This window comes from Idiotropiscis lumnitzeri, chromosome 4, assembly GCF_059441095.1.
Source record: "Idiotropiscis lumnitzeri isolate Australia: NSW breed Sydney's pygmy pipehorse chromosome 4, RoL_Ilum_1.0, whole genome shotgun sequence".
In the NCBI taxonomy this organism is placed as follows: domain Eukaryota; kingdom Metazoa; phylum Chordata; class Actinopteri; order Syngnathiformes; family Syngnathidae; genus Idiotropiscis; species Idiotropiscis lumnitzeri.
This window is the reverse complement of record NC_142394.1, coordinates 17,542,074-17,565,550: the sequence shown is the minus strand read 5'-3', so window position 1 is coordinate 17,565,550 and position 23,477 is coordinate 17,542,074. Positions and strand designations below refer to the sequence as shown.

The following is a 23,477-nucleotide window of genomic DNA, read 5'->3' as shown; positions in this document are numbered from 1 at the left end:
ATAGTGACGTCTTCGGTTAAAGCAACAGTAAGGTATGATCCAACTGTTATTTTGCGTCATTGATTATATGCTTAATTGGTGACCAGGATGAGACAAAAACCCCACAATGAATTTTCATAAAGTTGTTACACCTGACAAGCACGAGGCTCTCAAATTTGGGTACAAATCTGAAAAATGATTGCACTGTTTTGAGTAACAATGGAACGTAATACAAATGGTTGAGTTCTGTCCAGGCAATGTACTGAACGTCTCGCATTCTGATCTGGGAATCGCTTGCGGACACAGCGAAACAAATGAACATAAAAAAAAGAAATTTTAAAAAATATAGAATCTAGATTCAAATCTAAAATCTATATATATATTTTTTAAACAATTTAGATTTCTTTGCTGTTTTGATGACAATGGAAGCATTTCCTCTTGACCTCCAAAATCAAAAAAGACACTGGCCCTCCACCTTATGTCATTGTTTTTTAACTATAATTTGTAATATTTGAGTTCGACTTGCATTTTATGCAGATTCGATATTGGTTTATGTTTATGACATACAGCAGATCCTTCACCGTAACGGACGTCTGCTTCTTAAATCTTGTCGTGCTGTTTGTAAACAAGCCTGTGAAAATATTGAGCTCTGTGATATTTTTGGCAAACAGTTCATCACACTCTACTGGGTGCTCTTTCACTTATGGAGCAACTGTGTTTTTAAAAAAAAAAATGTTCTGTCTAGGTTGAATTTGATTTTGGTTTTGATTAAGTATTTTGTTTCGTGTTTTTCTCGTGTTCCTTTGTCCGTTTGTTTCATTGCGTTATTGCATCCACTTGTCTTCCCAGTGCCCAGTGTAAGCCAATCAGATTGTTTTTGTTCTTCTAAATATTAAACACATTTTGTTTTGTCCTCCTCCACAACAAACATAACATTTGTGAAAATTTAATTTTAACACATCATTCTGGATTCCGTTTTAAGGCCACTGATGAAATATGACCATAATTAGTTTTTTGAGGAATCAGTGGTGCTGTGAGGCTGCTAACGCTAATCGGATCAAGTAAAATCCTCCACTTCAGATCAGCTGGCTATTCTTTTTAAAGGCAGTTGACACAAAGTTATCCACTAGTTTGTCCTTGCCTGGTACCCAAGTTAGGGTGTACCCCGCCTACTGCCCAAAGACAGCTGGAATAGGCTCTAGCACGCCTGCTACCCTCATAAGAAGAAGCGGTTTGAATCGTGAATGGATGGATGAAGGATGGTTGTTGAGCTGAACAGCTCCCCCATCTGTCCTGGCATGGAATCACAGCTGACATCAAGTCTGGTTTCAATAGCAACCATTACAGAGAGTTAACCGTCATGTGCCAATGAAACAGAGCGCAGGACTATAAAGAAAAAAAACACCATGATAAAAGTTTTATGACACTATACTATAAAAAATGAAATCAGTCAACAACATAGCAGCATTATTTGGCTGTGTTTATGCAATGAAAGACCTGATGGTGGGTCCAAACAGGACAGTTAACGCCGCTGTGAAAAAAAACAAACAAAAAAACTCACAATTTAAAACCACAACTTTGTCCCTAAATGACATTTGAGAGTGCAACCATTTCCATTATTTCGTCATCATTTTTTTCAGACACTTTTAAGCCACTCCCTCACAACAAGTCCAAGTCCTTCACTCTCTTCAATTCACCTTGGTTGAGAACACAACAGAAAACGTTTCAGTTATCTCTGCTAATGCGTTGACCTTCCTACTTTCATTAAAAATAACGTCATCAGCCCAAGCAGATAAAACAATGTCAGTTTTCAAATCTGCTACACACGATTCATGATTGGTTACTTCCTAAGATGAATTAAAAGTGATTTATTTATTTAAACTTAACATAGCAGATGTTTATTCTCTATCAAATAGTCTACATTGTAGTTTTTTTTAATAAATTAATTTGATCAAAATGATCCAAAAATGCTGTTTTTATATAAATAAAGTTAGAATATTTTTCACTTTTTTAATGCCGTGATACCACACTATTTTTCCAAACGGTTATCATACCATCAGAATCTAATAGCGCATCAGCCCATGTCAAGACTCCCAGAGCTCAACATGGTCAAACGGCAAAAGTCAGTGAATGGGGAAATTCCTAAACATCTCAAATGAGGCAGATATTGTCCACCATCCACGTGTTGGTTCACCCAGCACGTCTGATCCTGGTGGATCAGCTTCTCTCAGGCAGATGGCCAAGGGCTTGAGGAGGATATTATAGTCCGTGCTGAGGAGCTCGAGTGGGCGCCAATCTCATTTTTCTAAGTCTTCCCTTTTTGGGGCAAGAGTGTGAAAGACATCAAACAGGTTGCGAGCGAAACTATACCGATATGCTTCATAAAATGTTCCTGTCCGTGTGACCCTGCATACTTCAGGAGGGATGTAAAAATGTAAAAAAAAATCGGAATAAAGTTTTATTCATCTTCTTCTAGCATGGTGCATATTTTCCAATTCAGTTTAGTGCTTCCCATCATTTTGCGGCAAAGAGGGCGACTTTGCTTGCCCGTATACAGTGAAAACTCATAAAAAAATGGTCGCCTGACAATCCACAAAATAGAAATACCATGAAAGACGAACTGAGATATAGGCGGGGATTCACCGATACGGTGCGTCACGACAAGCACGAGACACTTTGACGTAATTCTGATCATACATATATTAAAGCCCATCTTTCATATAAGCAGGGCCTTTATTCTCTTTCCTCTCTAGGCTTAGAGTCTCTGATCAGCAAAGTCATTTCCACCAGCGATGGATTGAATGAGAATTTCACGCTCTTATTTATTGCGTCTTTGGTGAAAGACTCTGATAGCCTCTTGTGGAAATTATTAACAGTGACAGTTAAAATTCCGTAATGGGACAAGAAGACAACACTTAAATAAATACAGATAGTGTGGTTCATACAAGCTGTGAATGCTCCTCCCCACCGACCAGTGACTAATTGAGTCCACGCGTCGGCGGGGTGCTGGTAGCAGTAACCACATTGTATCGAGCTGAAGTGGGGGCGTGGGAGTGGGACAGACAGTAAATCAAAGCATCAGGAACTGATTAGCAAGTAATGCACTTTAGATGTCAGGACAAAATAATTGCAGGAAGTGATTTTGTTTCAATAAACATACGCCACCTGTATATGCTATGTGCACGAGGATCAATCGCCAGGAGTGGAGGTGTGAGTCGCTGATTGTAATTTGTAAAGTTGGCAGGCCTTAGGTTCACTGAAGACTCGACGTGCCAACAGGTGTGAATGAGAGCGTGAATTGTTGGTTGTGCCCTCGAGTGTCTGGGAGCTACTCCAGGCTGTCCGCCCTCCTCTTGGTCAAAGTCGGGTGGGATAAACTCCAGCTCAACCACGACCCGAATGAGAACGGGTGGTATAGAAAATAGATGGACGTATCTCAACAGTACACACGATTTTAAAGGTATCATCCAACCAGCATGGTTTTTCAATAACAAGCTCAATTTATGTATTCTTTTATCAGGAAAAAAAATCTTCAATCAACTGTCTAAATCACAATTTGAAAACCACCCTCTAAAATTAAGGAATATGGTGCATTCAAATTAATTGTATGTCATTGAATATATATATTACTGAATATAATATTCATTGTAATTCAAGTTTGTCGCTAATAACTGGACCAATTGGCCCAAAAATATATCTATTTCTCTACTTTGGTCCACTTCAACCTCTGAAAACATCGCAAAACAATTTGCTTTTTGATAGCTGTCTCGAAAATAAAATGAGGAAAAAAGCAGCTTACGAGCACTTTCTGATATGTCTTGTCTGTTTTCTTTAATAAGGCATCGAGATAAGGAAAAAACAATGCATTCTAAAAGCTTTTTGTAAAGTTAATTGTTTGTAGGTTGATATCATGACTTCATTCATAAGCATTAACGTGACTTTTTTTTTAACCAGGGTAACTAGGCTGCACCGCATCAAGTCATCATCAAGTCTATCCATCCATCCATTTTCTGCACGGCATATCCTCACTCGGATCGTGCACTGGCGTGCTGGATGTTTTCAAAGTCCAAATTTTCACCAAGGCACAACAACTGATGTGATCGTGAAGCTCACTATCCAATAATGACGCTCCCGAAACAGCCACGGCTAAACCACATGGGAAACCGGGATGGGGAGCGTTCAAATAGACCACCTCCAAGGTTCTAGGCCCACGTGACTCTGACACCTGCATCAGTGGCGAACGTACTCGATGGCGCAGAGCCGCATGTCTTGACAGTTAGAAGAAGTTCCCAAAGCTAACTACCTTTTGCAATTCAGTCAACTGAATATGACATCACAGTGCCTCAGGGCTCAGTTTGCGAACGTCACATGACCAAACCCAGAAAGCAGGAGAGCCGTGGCAGTCGTTACTGACAGAAGACAGCAAGTGGCAAAATGGCCGCCCCTTTAGATGGATGAAAATGGGTTGATTTTGCTGCTTAATTCATGCTTGATTCAATCAACTGAATTTCACTGATTGATTATGGTGACATGCACACGTTGTTATTTTTTCAGTTTCAAGTTTTAATTGTTATCCTCCTCTTGTTTGTTGGTTTGATCTTGCCATTGTGCCACAGTGACGGTCTGATTGGATGTAGTTCAACTCCCTTTGAAATCAGAGGCCAGCAAAAGCAGTTTGTTCAAATATTACATGCATAGAAGGGGTACAAAAAAAGCTTGCGGTATCTCAACATTTTTTAAAATGAAGACAACTTGCAAATTTTGGTATCTCAGCAACAAGAACAATGGGCGACATACAATGAAAAGACCGGCTGGATTTTGCCACCAGACACCTGTGGTCTATACTGTTTGTCCTCAATAACGTTCTCGATTGAGCTCCAAACTCCACACAAGGTAAAATTCAATCCCAGAACCTCAAAATGTCAGACAAATTTGCCTTATGCACTTGTGTATCACGCTGAGCAAACATCAAACTAGTTGAAACGGAAACAACAGTGCCTCTGCTAGATGAAACCAATCAGCCCATCGCTTCAAGGCAAGGTAGTTGAATTTAGCCTTACATAGCACATTTAAAGGTAACTTAATATTCCTCGAATAGTTTCAAAGCAAATTTGAAAGGCAAAATACAATATTTAAAGTCAAAATAATTTAAGACATTAAAAAGTGAAGTACGGAAATAAAAAAAATAGTTCTCTAAAATTACTCAAAGTACTGTGCAAGAACAAGAATTAGGAAAACAAATTCTAGAAATGCTGTTAATGATATATATTGGGTAGGGCTTGAGGAAGCATTGTTTTAATTCTGGCTTTAAAAGCATTTACACTTGGAGTCAACTTGATTTCCGTTGACTGCTTATTCCGTTTGCATGCAGCATAACAACTAAATGCTGATTCACCATGCTTGCTTCAAACTTGGCTCCACAAATTGACCCAAGTCTGACATGATTTACCGGTTATCATTTTAACAGAACTGGCATTCATTTTTAATGATCCATTATTCATGAAAAAAAATATGTCCAGCAATAATTAAATGTGCTAATGTTGTTTTTATTTATTTTCTATGATGTGATGAGTCTTCATTCGGGTCATGGACAACCCTGCTGACTTCAGGTGAGAGGAGGGGTACACCCGAGACTGGTCACCAACCACTAACAGGACACAAGTGTAGGAAGAAGCAAGCACATTCACACATAATGACCATTTAGGGTCGCCAATTATGCATGTTATTTTTAACCCAGAACGTCAGAACCATTATTCATGCTTCCATTGTGAGTAATAGAAAATCAAACCCTTTAGATGACATATTTTCTAAAACCAAAGATTTCTTGTTCATCAATTTAATTTCAGAAGTACTCCGGACTAAACAAAGAGTTACAAATAAGCTTGTTCCATCTTGGTGGTCAAGGCGTTGTTAAAACGAGCCCCCTCGTGAACAGGTGACCCTCAATTTGACATTCTCACTTCGGAAACACTTGGATTATTATTTTTTTTTAATATGTATGTGCAACAAATGATTAAAAAGATCACAGTGAGTGAATGATAGCTGCAGGGGAGCTCCAGTGGAATCACGCTCAGCTCCCCCGTGATGCGCAGCTCCTTTCCAAAAACTGAGCGAGCTCAAGTGGAGGAAATGGCACCAAAAGCACACGCTTACGCATTCGCACACATTCTCCAACAACACAATAATAGTCACAAGTCTCACCTATTAACGGTTTGGGTGTCGTATTCCCCATTATGTCCACAAATTCCGCGCACCGTCTGCGAAATTAATCCAGATTATTATTGCCGCGTTCGTCTGCACATCCATGTGTACAGTATCCCCACGCTCTCTCTCTCTCTTTCTTCCTCCCTCCCTCTCTTGTTCTCTCTCTCCAATGCTGACGAGATTCTGCGCGAATTTCAATCCAAACCGCCACTGTGTGCGCGTCTGGAGCGTGAACGTGAGACAGACGGACACTTCCAAAGAGTCCCCCTCCTCTCTTTAGGAGCGGCTCCCGACCACGTTGCACACCACTTTAAAGAAACAGCAAGCAAGGAATAGTCCCAAAATAAAGCAACACTGAGTGCTCCAGACTCAAAGGTGGTGATAATGCTGAGATGACGAGTTCTTGTTTCAATGTGTGTAGGCCCAAGTGGGGCGTGGTGGCCATTGGGAATTCTGGGAGATTCACGAACAGCCAGCCTATTTCATGTTTGAAATCTCCCCACAGACCCAGTCGATTGACGGCCGCTGTCCCTGACATATGCTTTGTCCTTGCCAGAAAGGAAATTCAGCACCCTGCACTGGTAGAATGAGAGTGTCTTACAAATAATGATTTTTTTGTGTGTTACTAAACCTAACAAACCATATTAGTAAAGCACTGTGGTGAAGTAGTAACTACTAGTAGCCATGTGTCATGCACTAATAGCCTCCTGGACCATAATTGCACCAAAATGCCTGCTCAGACTTTATGATACTGATGACCTGTAGTTCTTCTACAGGTGTGAAGAAATGTCATAAACTAGTGGAGGGAGTCAAATATTATATATGCATAGATATTAAAAAAATAAATCATTCTACTAATTGAATTGTGTTACTAGTAAGGTCAGGAAGCTTACTAGTACATGAAACTTAAATTGTCAATATCTTTATTTTGTTGCCCCCTGCTTAGTTTTTTTTCCTTCTGTTGAAGTCTCCATGGAGTTTGAGTGGGCGGAGTCTCCTGCATCACACCTGCTGGCAGTTATCATTAGCAGAGTATTTAGACGGAGGAGTTACTGCGAATTTCTTGTCACCATTGCCTCTGTAGTGTGTTGCTCTTGTACTTGTCTTGCTTCTCAAACACCAGTAGTTTTGTTTTGTTTGTTTTTTTGGCAGCTGTTGTGGTCTTTGCTGCAACTGTGATTATCTATTTAGTGTTCTTAGTTATGTTTGCGTTGGGCTTCACTAACTGTGCTTTTATGCGCCCTAACAAGCTCGATGTAAAAAAAAAAAAAGCTCCAACAGTGTTCCATCTGCAGCGTTAAGCAGAAGTAGTGAATTTGTCATTGCACAAATTTGTAGAAATGTGGACGTTGCAGTTTGGGTCAAGCACCAGGAAATGGGGAAATTCCTTTTCCAAACTGGTTAGGCTGTCAGTTGGCAAACATGAAAGACTGAAACGACTTCAATTACAACTACTCTGATTTTGTTTTTTAGGAGGGGAGATTTTTTTTGTTTTTTTTTTATGGGCAAGACTGGTCATCTTACGAGTGTCTCCCCCGAGCACAATATTACAGTAGCTACTGCAATTAAGATTCTCCTTCCCCTCGATGCAAATGTCTGTTTTAGTACCAAGACTGACCTACGTGAGGCAGCATTGTGTCACATGGCATACATTACAAAGTAGAAGAAACTTTTCTCCTGCCCTGCATTAATGAACGGATAATTAGAAACTAAATAGTACACTCGAAAGGTAATTTGCGAGTGATCCAGTTGTACATTCTACTCTCATTTTAATGCAAAACTTGCAAAAGTATTTTTATATCAACAGATGCGCTGTACTCTTCAATAAACATTTGTACAAATACAGATGTCTCAAATACGCGGCTGATGCTCTGAGATGAGTACCTAAAGACCCCTGACCACTATAAGGAGTACCGTACGCAAATAAGAGCTTTCCACAGTATTCATTACTTCCTTACACTGTTTACCTTGCTCATGCTCACAGGGTAGCAGGTTGTATCACGAGTCAATCCCAGGCCAATATTGAATGAAGCATTGTCCCGTAACTGAGCTCAGGCCAGATAATGTATGAAAGGCTACTATGTGAACCACTGTGCTACAAAAAAAAAAAAACCCAAATTGTTCTGAAACAATCTGGCATTTGTGAAGTTTGGAGATTGGTGTGATATCCAGTGAGGGCTATTCTCGGTGAACTGCCCTAAATCAAGGAATTCCCAACAACGGGATACTTTCAAGTCATGTCGATCCCACAACAGTGATCACGTTCATATGTTGCACCAAATAAAAGACGGCACACTTTTGATAAAAGTCTGGGCGATCATATGAGGAAATCCCCGTTTTCCCTCTACCCCTCCCGTGGCCTTGACTGCTGGACTTCTCTCAAGCTGTTTCCTGTCTTCTGGACCACACTGTTCTCAGAGGAGTCATGGCCTGCAGGGCTTGGACGACTGACTCAGATTATCGGTGAAGCGAGGGTCTGGACCGTTAATTTGCCATCCCACTTTTACTTTCCCTTTAGCCCAAATCAGCAAATCTTCAGATCTTATTGGGGGGGGAAATGTTGTTTTCCATTGCACATACGCACTGTATTAATATTTGCACAATGAGGAAAATGCCTTGCGGGCTTCAGCTGATGCCAACATGCTCGGAGTGGTCTTATTCTTCTTGAGGGCAAGCCGCCTGTGCGAGATGCCATTTGGGTGAAGGCGGCTTGAATCTAAATATATCTGCGAAACAAAAGCATTTGTTTCTACCTCGTCAGCGCTGTTTGTTTTAGCGGGATATTGTGGCTCCTTATATGAACCGTTGCTTGAATGGTGTTTGGGTCGAAGCGGAGCAGAACTGCAATGTCCCAGCCCCCCACGCCCTCGCCGTGGCATGAGATAGAAAAGGAGCTGCTCCGGCAAAAGGGGATCAACACAGGAAGTGAATATGGAGCCTGCAATGAGCTCTGCAATCAAGCCTTGCCTGTAAACACAGCCGAGTCACAGAAACAAGTGCTGATCCCCATGATGCTTCACTGCCTGAGCGCATACACACTTGGCTTGATGAGAGTGTAATGACTGCTGTGTTGATCTTGCGCCTAGCGCGTAGATTAAGCCATCGTTAAGGAGGCTGCTGAATGCTTAAAAATTGTTGACATTAGTTGAAAATGTGTCAACGTCACCGGCGAGAAAGTGGGAGCGTTTGAGTGCGATAACTTGTGTTTTCATAGGCAATTCTGTGCCAGACAATCAGCAAAACAGGCCGACGCTCAAAGTCTTGCTGAATTCCAACTCACACAGCACAAATAAATAGTCTGCAAAGCTAACAATTCAATTTTTCACACTGAAGAGATTGCGTGAAAGCAGCGGCGGGCCGTGCATTTCACACGACTTGAATAAATCCCCTTCGTCTTACCATCATTTATGACACCACAGCTGGAGACAAAATATACGGACACACGTTGAGTACTACTGAGTGTTGGATCATCTCGGCTCACGAGAGTGCTTCTCTTGAAAGGGCCGTCTTCAAAATGGCCTTGCAAGTATAACTGCAATCAAATCCACACTTCGGCCATTGTGAATTAAAAAAGAAAGAATATATTTTAGATTATTATTATTCTATTTTAGAATGTCTGTCCTGGCCCTTGCCCTGTCACAATGTGTATTGAATCACAGGACACGTTCACACCTTCGTAAAGCTTGCGAGATGGCTTACTGTAACCAACTCGTGATCTGATTGGCTATCGCATTTGTCTATCAACTGTGAGAGCCTGTTGACTCATACAGTGCAGACGCCAGCAGGGGCAGGGGGCAATCTGAAGGCTCAAAGGAAAAGAGCAGCATGCCGATGGTATTATCAAATCTACCTGGCAACACTAAGTAGCTGAATTCTGATTGGATAAAAACTCTCACCGAAGAATACAACATATCCCTCCTCATGTTATTTTATCTCCATTTATCAACCAACGGCGGAGAGGGCTGTGGATCCCCGGCGCCAATACCCCGTAGGCCCCTCCCTTTGCACGCCACTGTGTCGTAACACCACAAAATATCAACAATACAACTCCACAAATAGGTTTTAAGCTCTTTCTTTCTTTCTAAAAATCGATTAGCTTTCAGGCTCACATGTCCACTACGGCAGCTCAAAACGAGCCCAGAGTGAACAAGGTAGTGTTTGCTATAATGTCGTATTTCGGTTATGCGATCAGTGACGTCATTGATAGATTGCGCAAATTAAGGCATTACAGTGGATCAGAGATTTTGCGTAGATTGCAAAATATCAATTGATTTCGATCCATTCGATCAGATCGATGTTAAATCTATTAAATGTATCCACTAGCTGTCGTCAGTCGAGGTGTGGTTGGTACATTCCCACTCTACGTTGACTGCCGCTGGTTTTATATATGAATGTCGCTTTACTCTATCCAGATGCCCCCGGTCACTGTTAGCGCAGAAATGCAACCTCTGATTACTTTGACAGCATGACTGAGACCAAGTTGCCTCCGGGGAGGTCACAGAACAGCAAAAGGCGCATCCTTGCGGAGTAAAAGTCGTTGATCGTTGACCAGTACACTAATACAGAAATAAATACATTTTAAATAATTCCGACAACTCGTAAGAAATTTATTGACAAAAATGAAACCAAAGACATTTTTTTATGATAATAGTATATTTTATTTAGATGTATATATGTAAATTGTAGTTTCAATTAGTTATATAGTTATATTTAAAAAATCACTCTTATTTGAACTTTATTTCATTAACAAACATTTTATTTTCAATTTTAAGTCAGTTATTTTATTAGTTTCCGTTAACTATATTAAACTACCTTATACCTTCCTAATTAATTTTGTTCGAGGGATTTTTACGATGACAGTTTAAAGGGACTGTATTTAGGTAACGGTTACAATCTTCATATACTGCGTCGTAGAGATACACTCCTTAATTAATCTAACATACATGTTTTTTAATTTTTTCGTTTTTTTTTGCTGGGTCCAAGGTTAAAGACCTGATCAGAAAATTACATTGGAAAGCTTTGTGATCTTTTGGTTCACATTATCAGAAAAAAGCTTCCCTCCAAACCGCAAGCTTTGCACTAATGGGCATCGTGAGTCATACCACTTTCAATGAGAAATCTCCGCAACGCACACATGAACCTAAACAACAGCTATGTTGAATCTTAGATTTATTAAAAAAAAAAAAAAAAAAACATTTAGAGGTCACGTTTTCATTGGAGCAGCTCGTTCTACTCCAGTGCATTCACATCTGGATCATTTGCCTTTAACTGGGGCAATATTGGGGTTAGAGTTATTGCCATGTGCAGATTGTTCCAATTTCCCAAAACCTCGAATCACGAGACTCAACACATTGTGGCAAACGAAATGTTTGGTTTCATGGGTGCAATTTTAGCTTGAGATCATCTTAAAATGCCATGACAATTAAAAAGACATGTGCTGTTGAAAAAAAGGATGGCTTGAAATTACATTTTATAAACAGAAAATAAATTATTTGGGAGATGAACACAAACCATTCACTGGCTTGATTATGGTTATCCTGAGACCAGGCTTTTTGGTTACTACATTTTTTCCGGACTTGCAAAAAGCACCGAAATAAAATTTTAGGTCAATTACCTCAGTCTGCATGCATTTTTCCGCCACACCTTTGATTTTGTTTCATTTTTAGTCCTGTCTTTTGTGATCGTCACTGGTTGGTCAGTCACTTGTCACGCAGGCAGTCAATATGGCAGTCGTTATATGTGGTACTTGGTTGTGTGTGACGTTTTGTTTTTCTCACTCAACACAGATATGTGGAACCAATTCTTGGGAATACAAACCACACCCCCCCTGTTAGCATGCTGACATATTATAGTGCTACATCTTCAAACCAAATCGCTGATCAAATTGTTTTGTTCAAACCTGTTGATCACTTATTGACCTGATCGCGTGAAGCTCATACTTTAATGTTTGCTCTCTTGTGCACTTTTGACAATGACGAGAGGATTAGTTTAGTTAATTCCCGTGGGAACGATTGGTCAGAGATTGACCAGTCTTCCTAATGGATTTGGTTCAACCTTGTTCCGTTTTACATCAATACTAAAAGGAAGGAGTTTTAGTATGTCTGTTCCTGACTCTTAACAATTTTTTACATTTGTGACATCTTCGCAACTATGCCTGAACTCCTGACAAAGACAGGGAATGTGGCAAACTAGAGAAATGGGTGAGGCATAATCCCCACATCCTGTTGGAAGTCAATCTGGAAATTGTTGCCGCATTCCTATGGAAGCCTTAATTAACACGTTAATTCTTTGGGGTGTTGGGAACTTCCGGACTTGCGCTAGATGTGTCTAAAAGCATGTTCTTACGTAACATGACAGCTCTCCCGCTACTGAAACACAATGTGTGCAGTCAAGCGTTGAAAAGAATTAGACCCACAGGAAATTCAATAAGGTTCCATCTGAACATCTTGACGCTTACTGCTCATTGTTAGAAATGCGTTTTTGCGCTTGGAGTGGTTTTCTGGTTCTGGATTACGAAACAGCAGCAAGACTTTTCTTTAATGTTGTTTTAGGCCTCTGTGTCAGTGGGAGATGTGCTAAAAATGGCCCATCAATGCATTTAAGCCAGATGCATGCATGGACAGTGTTCTTCCTCCATCTGTTCTATTGTCTCAGTGTTCTGTGAGCTAAGGAGCGGATGCGCCACTGATGGAGAAGCAGGAAATACACTCAGCTTAGAACAACACAGTCAACTTCTTCTAGCTAATGGCTGCAGATGTTCAAAATCCAAATTCATTCATATAAAGCTACAATATACAGTTTCATTTTTTTTCTCCATGAATAGTGCAAGATTAACTATTACTGGATGCCAATTGTTGTCTTTTGTTGTATCAATTAAATGTACGAATAAAATAAAGTAGCATAAATATTTTAAATTATATGTCATCATAGCATGCAAGTATGAAGAAAACATTTTCATAATTAATAAGAATAATTCCCAACAGGTCAAGTTTTTTTTTTTTTTTAGCTCTAAAGTGCTTCCACAGTCACATGCTTAATGCAGCGGAAATGACATCAATCTGCTGTTGTCACTAATCGCAGCTCTGAGTGGTGTCCAGTCGCTTGGCAAAACAATGGGGAAATCCAGGACATTTTTTTTTTTTCGTTTTAACAAGACTCCACATAACTGGCATGCTTAGCACATTTCTGGCAAAACATTTACAAGGTTATACTATGTATTCTCTAATCTCCATTTCAAAACAGAAGACAATATTTTGCCTTTAATAAGACAGTAGGAATTAAAATGACAGGAAGTGTGCTGGGTGCTTGCCTTATGTTGATGTATTCGTACCAACAACATAATGAATGTTTTGTGAAACTCCCATTAAAAAGATGGATGTGTGTTTTTCAACTGCAGCATTTCAATTTTAAGCAAAGTTATAAAATATATACAGCCATATATGTTGGGAACACGATAAATACTTGATATATGAAGCAGCACTGTTAAGAAGCTCCCAATTAGGCTTGTTTACATCATTAGAATTTATGACACCAAAGGAAAGGGCTTCGCAAGCAATTCAAGGCTTGTCAGAATTTTGCCCTCCAGCTACCAAATGGCGTTATTTGAAGTTGCAGGAGGAGAAACCAATCCAAAATCTCATTAAGCAAACTTGAGCAGTTCAGGGAAATCGCTGAAGTGAGCAATTCAGAACCTTTCAACTTCCAGTTGAATCTATAGAAGCCATTCCCCACCAAAAATATCAGGAGCTTTTAGTTTCTGCACATGATGTAAATGGGAGTCGTAGCGCAAAATATTTTAGTGGGGGAGGCCAAGGTGACGCATTTCACTGAAGGATGGCCACTTACATCTGCACATTTGTGACCCCTTTGTAAGCGAGACGTCATTGCTTAGCGTACAAGCCGCAGTCAGGGTTCTGTGAAATAATAAAACAATCAAGTCTATGTAAAAAACAATCTTTTGCTGAGCTTGATTTACTAAATAATGCCACTTATCTTCTTCTCTACTTCTGTCTCATCAGCTGCTTTGCTAGCTAGTCAGCTAGCGCCATTATCGCTAACGGCAGACATCATTTTGCATGCTGCGATTGACACACAAAAATATCTTAATTATTGAATTGTAAATGTTGCTTTTTACTTTTTTTGCCTGCTTTTATTATGAATGTGTTGGGGAAGATTGGTTTCTTTGTGCAGTTGATGCCATCAAAGAATGACTGTGGATGGTATGATCAACAAAGACATCGCAGCCATGTTAAAGATAAACGTGTGAATATGATTGACATTGATTTTAAGAATCAAATATTTTTTTAATAACGACTGATTATTTAAGAATATTCCTTGAAATTAATCATAAATCTTTAAATTTCTGTCATATAAATGTATTGTGGCCAAAAGTTAGCAATATACAAAAACTGCATGCATGTGAAAATTGTGAGACACAACTTTGACACAAAATCAAGTAGAGTAAAGCTTGCTTAAGCTTATTTAAACACGATTTGACGAAGCTTGAGCCACGGTCAAGTGGAATTCTGGACTACATAAGACTCATTTTGTTGACATTTTTGGATTATTGTGAAATCCAAACAAGAGCAAATACAATTGGACAGTTTTTGAGTTCAGTGGAGGGACAGTTTATTTCTTACTTCTTCTGGCTCATATGAACACGATAGTCAGTCCAAAACTCCGTCTGCCAAAATTCCTTGCATCTGTGGAAGCTTTTCGGGACTTTTTCTCGTTAATGCAAAAAAATACTGAGATAAAGAAACTGCAGAAAAAAGAAAATGCCATCGCCATCGAACCAGAAATGTTGTTGAGGGTTGCAGACCCTGCCCCAAACAAAAATGTTCCCGCAGAGTCTTTGGAAACTTTTTCTCCCCCCCAGCAGGGTTAAGTTATCAGGGACTTTATTTTTCCTGTGTTGTGAATACACAAGGGTCTTGACTGCAGTGTAAAGTTTCTGAGATGTAAAAGGGCCATATATCTTTTTTTTCTCCTCCTTTGAGTGTTTTTCCAAAAATGCTAAGTCTAAATTGGTCTCAATTATATTTTTTCCCAATAAACACACGCACTGCTCTATCCTTATACCATCTAAGACACTCAAACTAGGTCACAGGTGACGTAAATCCGGATCGTGGGTCATTTATGGCCCACAGTCTATTTTTTCGGGGCATATGATGAAAATAACATTTGACACTGCCCACAATTTAAGAAAAGTAGAAGCATTGCTATGTTATGTTGCTAATTTAACAGCAATCTTGATAGATAATTTGTAGGTCTACTTATTTAATTATTTATAATATTGGCTTATTACTACACGCACACAAGAGAAAAAGAAAAATGTTCTTAACTACCTTATTATAGTTTTTTGTTTTCTTTTCATGACAGATTTGATCATTTTTAATTGTTGTACAACTTTTTCTTTTGATTAATGTCAAAATGCAAGTTATGTTGTATAATTCATATTTGTATTTTTCTTTTGAATATCATATCATATTTATCGCCATTTCCGATTTCTATTTGCGTATCCCTCATCTATAGGGTCCACGTATAGAACAATACAACCAGCCGTATTTGTTGACACGTTGTAACTCCAGTGGCGCCTAACATGATCCTGACCTTGACCAGAGTGAGCTGAGTGACCCAATGAGCGCTTCGAGTCGTGACCTGAAATACTACTGCTATTATTAACCTTGTGTGGTCTCTCCGTAGAAGCCAGGGAAGAAATTCAGGCCTGCTTGTGGTAATCCCTGGTTCAAAGAAAGATTGTCATGTGTCCCCCTAAATGAGAGAAGTTCAAGAGCAGCCAGCAGCTGTCATCTTCTAAATCGACATCTGCTCATTGAATGGCCAAACAAACAGTAAAGCAGGCATCTCTTGATCCTAAATTATGTAATCTCAGATGTACTTCCTGTAGTTGTCATGTATCTGCTGTAGCCTTCAGGCAAGTATTGCCGTCCAATGTTGACCATTTTGTTTTTCGCCCAGTTAGACAGATCAGTCAAAATACACATTGTAGTGTCACATCAAAACACGAAAAGTTGAAGTGATAAAGCCACAAGATGCATTATTGTTGGAATCTGACTTGTATTTTACAAACATGTTTACGCCGCACTTGTTTGGTGGAATTTTGTGAAGTTGTAGTGAACAAAACTACAAGTCGACGTGTTTAGTAATTAAATTTTGCTTAGTTTAGTAACTCTAATTGAAGTCGATAAATCAACATTTTCATTTGTAGCCTAATTTACAGGATTAAAACATTTATGTATAATAAAACCAATGTTGTTTATTGTACTACAAATAAATGTATATTGCTTGTATTTAAAAAAAAGTATGTAGGTTGAGGACCAAGGAAAAAATAATCACATAATAAATCACAATCGCAATAATGAGAGATTTAAAAAAAATCGCAATAAGATTATTTTTCAAATTTGCTTCATCTCTGGTGATTTCACCTGCAGTCCTTTCTAAAGTGTTTTTCTTTTTCCCATGTAAAAATGTCACAAATGCTAAGAGCTCGGAGCTACGGCATGTCTGCCACCTCACCGCTGATTAGAATGCATGTGTGGCGCTAGATAGCAGCTCCTGTTAGTTGACGTCTCCAGGGAAACCGTTCCCATGGAGCTGTTTGAAGCTGATGTCCTCCTCCTCTGTGCTGGACGGACAGACGGATGGATGCCCTTCACAGAGAAGCGCTTCAGGCTCAATAAACCTTCATCTTCTGATCGTGTTCTTATCACTGTTCACAAAAGCAAACTTCAGCACACGAGGGGACAAAGCCACTTGGATGTGTTACCGTGTCTTTTTTTTTGTTGTTTTTTTTAAGCAAACGATGCATAATTGCTTCCCATGGAGAAGTAGCTCTCATGACTGGTGACAACGTGCAGCCCTGCAGCAGCAGCACATGAGCCGAAAAGCACAGAAGAGTGATCAGCAAAGGCTCGCTTTGTTTTTCCGTGTAAGATAGCCTGCTTTTGGCTGACCCCGTTTGAAGTAGAACAACATGAGCACGAGCGCCGACATCTTCAAAGGGGGGCAGTTGGAGGGCAGAACATGTTTTTATCAAACGAGGCCATTTGGCTAATTTGGTGCTGCTATCTGGCAAAACGTGTTGGCTGAGTCGCCTAACTTCCAATAGCGTTTTTTTTTTTTCTTCACTCAGCAGGGGATGATGTGCAGGGATGAGCCTATGAGTGTCCAAAACAATTCAAGTTAAATTAGGAAAATAGACTTACAGTGTAGATAATTTAGTATTGCTCTCTTCAACTTGGTATATGTTCCTTTTTTTAGTTTAAAAGAACAAGGGTGCTCTCACGTGAACTTGCAATGGTTTTTTTTGTTTTAGTTTTAGTTTTAGTTTTTAATTTTTATTTATTTATTTTTTTAGCTTTAAAAAAATTATATATATATATATATATATGCTCATAATCAACAGCGACCCCGCGAGTGGGTTGTAACTTGGTGGTCCAAAACATTTTCACAGTGCTGTCAAGATTCTTCACATTTAAACATAAAAGCTATAGGCAGCAGGAGCTTTTACTATCCATGCAGTTATGTGGCGTGCTATCAGCTATCTGCTATCTAAAGGTTCCGTCGGCGTATCACCACCACATACCAGACATCAAAGATAGCCTGTCATGGAAGCGAGTGAGCGAGTGGGAACCTTGTAAACTGAGCTGGTGAACAGGACATTTATTGGAGACGTTACAATGTACACTATGCAGCCCCACTGCTGCAGCAGGTAAACAAGTAGATCCAGAACCAGGTAACTTGTAGCCTCGTTCAACTTGTCATCAATGGGATGTCATTTGAACATGTTCGTGACATAAACGTTTCGTTGCATAACCTTTGTGCATGACTCCAAGAGTCAGGGGGGGGAGAACTTGGCATCAGTTTCAAAGATACTCTGTTGACCGGTAGCTCATCTATACTGCTGAGTGCTTCCTCTCATATGTGCCCTTTTTCCTGTTCCCAACCAACATGCACAAACCTTCTCCATAACCCCATCAGCCCTCGCTTTTATCTTCCTCATTGTTTTCTCTCCCGCTCCTTCAAGTTGTTCCCACCTCCTTTCCATTCCTGAGATCTCTTCCCAACTCTCTCGAGTTCTCTTGTCGGGACGTTGGCGTGTGACACGTGTGAGAAACTTCTGCAGGGGCCCCCACTTTGGACAAGACACCGATATACTGAGAGTGCCGGGTGACGAGGCTATTTTAAGGGATTGTAAATATGAGAACTTCCTGTCCTAAAGTCTATCTAACGTCTCAGGGGATGTCAAATGCAGAAAGAGACCAAAGTTCTTGTTGATTTGCCCCAAAGCTTCTTGTTTTTATGGTTCAACCTTCTAGGCCTTCACTTCAAATTAGGAATTTGCACATAGCTAGACAGTGAAAGTCGTTCTTTCTCAAGCTGCCTGTCTCACTAATTGTTGCTCTGACTCCCACTCCCACATATTTAGCCAGCTTGGACCCTGATCACCTGTTTGTAAATGGTATCGAAATGAACTAAAAACAGAAATGCTTAAAAAAAAAAAAGAAAAAAAGAAAACTAACTGAAAATACATCTCACGTTCATAAAATGAATTAAACCTAACTATAATTATAGCCAAATGTCCTTTGTTTTCGTCTTTGCAATTGATGTCAGATTTTGTTTTTAAATTTTTTTTTTTTTCATTATTGCTATACATCTGTACAGTGGAAAGAAGTTCAGTCGTTTGAGGGCTGTTCTTTACTTTACTTTATTACACAATCCGCAGTGGCCTTTTTATCTTGTACTCCAGATAAATCGCTGATTTAAAAAAAAAAAACTAAAGCTAATATTAAAACTAATAAAAACCCAACTAAATTTTTTTAAAAAAATAAATAAATGAAAATTAACAAACCTAAAAATGGATTAGACAGAATTTAAAAAAAAAGGTCAAATAAAATATAAACTAGCTATAATGAAAATTCCCAAACTATTCTAACTATAACGTTATAACAAGACAAAGAACGACAGTATAGCAATACCATGAAGCTGAAACTTTAGTACAAGATGAAGGAATTTTGACATGCATGTTAGGTTGTTTGAACACTATAACTTGTCCCTAGGTGTGACTGTGAGCGGTTCAAAAAACGGATAGCCGTATATTAGGGATATGCATCGCTTAAATAAAAGAGTATTCAATACATATCTGTTGCTCGAAGTCACAAATGCAGCCGCTAGGGAAAAGAATAAACAGATCCATGTGATCCATGTGTACTGTCAGAGAACAATGCAGGTTATTCTAACTAAAATCATCTCCTGAACCATAAACGTATTTGGCTGCACTGTGCAACACATGGCTCTCTAGGCAGACGAAGCAACACAGAAGAACAGCACAGCCTTGTGTTGCAAAGTGGTACACACACACAAAGAAGATCCTGTCACATGAGTCTCATTTCAAGTGGAGCTGGCCTGAATAGACTTTATTCTTATCACTATAAAGAGAGCATTCAAGTATCCCATTGGAAAAGCCACTAAGCCATTAATTCAATATCAAATTTTATTGGTTGGGTTACTTCAGAGAAAACCAAAACTAGCCTAATTTTTTAATACATAAAAGGAAAAGGGAATGGTTGGCATCTTTAATGCTTTAATTTAGGGTTGTTCAAACTTTTACCTCAGAGGCATGGAAAAAAAATCAAAGGAATTAAGGGCCACTTGAACATTCTTAAGAGTTTGTTAATGAAACAAGCTAAAAACTCTACATCAAACATTATCTATTGTTTTTATACTGTATACCAGGGATGAGCAACTTAAATATGTGAAAGACCCACAATTTTTTTATCAGTGCTTCCTAGGGCCACATAGGACCACGCACTTTCCAAATAGATGTACGTATGACGAAAATGCTATTTTAAATATGGATAAAATACATGCAAAAGGCATGCTCTTGATATATTTAATTTTTGATAATACATTTTAAATGCATGAAAAAAGATCCACTATCCTAATCCAACAAAAAAGGGTTTGAAGCAACATAACATAACTAAAGTGGATGTAAATTACCATTCAAAGATGGCACAAAACCCCTGAACAAGAAACCAATACTAAGTGGAAGAACTCATTTTGTACCTTTTTTTTTTTTTTCATAAAAATCACCAAATGTTAATTTTATTGAGGTACTATGTCTGTCCTGCATATCATTCTATATCTGTAAAAAGATGTTTAGGCCAACTCACATTATCGGATATATGTCGATGACTTTTTTTCATCATCATTATTTCTTTATTTTAATTACTCAAGGGGCCACTCCAGGTGTGAGATGCAGCCCAGTTGCCATCCCTGCTGGAGTCATATGTCGTAGCCATTTAGAAAAATTGCTCCATCATAGTCATAAGGCAAACTGTTGAGGATTTTCCAGGATTTTAGGGTGGCACGTGGCCTTGTTTCTATCTCGAATAGGATCTGCCCCTGTACCAAACAGAAGTATTTCCACATTCAGAAAACAAAAAGCAATCTGTAGTAAGCTGGCTGTCTTTATCGGAGTTTACTTGCGGATCATAGTGTGAAATATTCACAAGTCGTACCTTGAGAAAAGTGCAAAAAGTGGAGCAAACCAATTTTGCTTCAGAAACTGAATTACTTTTTTTTTTTTTTTTAAATGAAGAAAGTTATTGTTCCTATTTTACACAGTCTCAAACAGTTTGTCAAATGTTACTTTTAATCTTGAGACTTTGGCTTAGGTACTTGATGGTTTCTTTTCCCCGTAGAATTCGAGTCCATTTGGAGCACCAAGTATGGATGAATATTTAATCCAAAGTGCAGGAGGAACAGACTTTACTGTCAAGACATTGTGCATTGTGTGTTGTTTTTTTCCCCCCTATGTTTCATTTGGCCTCCTTTCTGTCCTTCATCTTCCGTCTTGTTCCCATCGCCCTGCCCTTCTCGGGTCTGGGAAAACCATGACTTCATCTTTGTCGGCACAACACTCCAACCGACTGCAGTTGAGGGACAGGCATTTCCTGTCTGTCCTCAACTAATAATAACAAGGTTTAATTGCGATACACTGGTACAGAACATAAGAACACGGCCAGGATTAGATACAAATTAAATAAAAACAGTGGTGGGAAAAAATTCCAGGTCACCATCAAGATGATACAAAATGTTTTCAATTGGATTGGTGTCATAATTTTCTAAGAAACCAAAATATTTTTGACATACTCCATATTCTTTTGTAAGGCAACTGCTGGAGAGTTTTTTTTTTAGTTGAAAATGAAAAAAGGGTGATTTAGAAAAAGAAGAGGAAGAAGAGCATCAATTAGTGGATATAAAAAGTTTACACACCCCGATTTCAAGGCCAGGTTTTTTGCGATACAAAAAAAACGAGACAAAGACAAATACTTTCAAAACATTTCCACCAAAAACCTGACGAATTAACTAAAAAAAAATAATAAATCAAAGGTAAAGTGAAAATTAACATCTGATTATGTGGTTGCGCAAGTGTGCACACCCTCTTATGACTGGTGATGTGCCTGTGTTTCAAATAAACCAATCACATTGGTTGATTCTGAATGTGGCCACACCCCCTCAGGTAGAATTGTGCAACAACATTATCTGAATTGTTTATTTTTAAATTTACAATTTTTTTTTTCTTAGTTGAACATGTTATATTTCACAGTAGAGGTGGAATTTATGTGTGTTTCCTTTTGTATATCACAAAAAAATGTACCATTAAAGCTGGCATGTCTAGACTTTTTTTATACACATTATATAAGAAATTACTTACAAGAACTTTATAAAAAATATGATTTATATAAAATCATATTTATTGAGCCAAATTGGTGAGATTTTAGGCAAAAGCAATGAATGTTTCCTATATATTATGAACACTTATTTTAAAATAAATAGAATAATAATTTAATTTATTTTTTTTTTACTTAAAGTAGTGAATTAAATTGTTTTTAAGGATTTATGGATATATAAAGTATGTGCACGTGTGTTTATATTACACACATATACCATATATTTTAATATACGCACAATATATCCAGTACATTATTCGCTAAGCTAAGCTCTGACTTGCATTGACGTATACACATTTACTATTAGAATATGAAGTCAAATCAAAGCTCACATACATGCAGAAAGAACTGACTCACCAACTTCTCTGCGTCTCTTCTCCTTCCTTTGGTTAGAAAACGACAACAGGCTGATCAGCTGAAAAAGTGACGGCTGTTTCTTTCCCATCTTGTGTCTCCTCCAGAATTCTTCCCCCAAATGTGTGAAGGCAAGTCTCCTCTGCTTGTCTGCTCAGAAGAAGTGTGGATTCACTTTATTATTCAGCCCCAATAGCAAATCCCGCCTGAAATTTGAAGGTATGTAAACATGAGCATGTGGTCTCTGTTATCTTGCCGTTCCGGCCAATGGAATCCGACCTCCGAGGTTAAGTCGGCACGTGTGTGTTTGTGTGGGTGTGTACCTGGGTGTGTGTGGACCGTTAAAAAATACATGACATGACTGGCTTCTGTTATTGTTGGCTGTGTTATTTTAGTGTTCAAATTCATGCTTCCGTGGTGTAGTATTCAAATTGGATGTTCAAGCAAAGTGGAAAAATATATTTTGTTCACAAGTACTGGTAGCTAACAAAACTCATATTTCAGTGTTGTTTTTATCGCGGGTATAAAAACGGGCAGTATTTTAATTCCACATCATGCACTGTACATTAGAATAGACGAATGACTAGAATGAGTGGAAAATAAACATGTGTACATCCTGTAAACTGTCAAATTACAAAGAAACGTGATCTACGTTGACACGTTCGCGGTTTGTTTTCCTTGTTTGTATCATTCGTTTGATTTAATGGGAAGGAAATTACTTGTAGCCACTTAAAGGTTGGCTCAGGTGACATTCATGTTACTTATTAACATTCTGGCTCAACGGTCGGCAACCGTTTGAACAGATTCACACGGGTTTGACCAATAGGCCGTTGTCATTCACTAATGTTAGCACAAGTGGAATTCAAACGTGATACAAGTCTGCCGTTCATGTGATTCACTTTTGTTACACTCACTGATTTAAAATGATCCACTCAATTCTGCCCTTCAAAGCGCAAGGAATTGCATTTTATTGCCACTATTTTATTTATTTAACCAGGAAAGTCCCGTTGAGATTAAAAATCTTTCTTTCTTTTCAAGGGAGTCCTGGCCAAGAGGCAGCAAAAAGTTACAGACATAAACAACAAATAAAATGGCATGCAATTATAAAAACAGTTCTAATGAAAAAAGTGATCTCAATTTGACTTTAAAAGCATTTAAAGATAAGAGTTTGGGTAGCAGGTT

At 38.8% G+C, this 23,477-nt stretch overlaps 1 protein-coding gene across 2 annotated transcripts in view; it reads right to left on the bottom strand.

Annotated features, from left to right (window-relative positions):
* Positions 1 to 22,435, bottom strand: part of neurl1b (neuralized E3 ubiquitin protein ligase 1B) — a 33,419-nt gene extending 10,984 nt beyond the window's left edge. Inside the window, exon 1 of one of the 2 annotated variants that reach the window (XM_088294116.1) lies at positions 22,299 to 22,435. In XM_088294116.1, the coding sequence (XP_088150242.1) occupies positions 22,299 to 22,386 (88 nt within the window). In that variant the 5' untranslated portion in view covers positions 22,387 to 22,435. Of the gene's footprint in view, positions 1 to 6,180; positions 6,421 to 22,298 lie in introns of those variants that run through there. The other variant, XM_088294117.1, reaches the window with a different exon arrangement.
* Between the last annotated feature and the right edge of the window lie 1,042 nt (positions 22,436 to 23,477).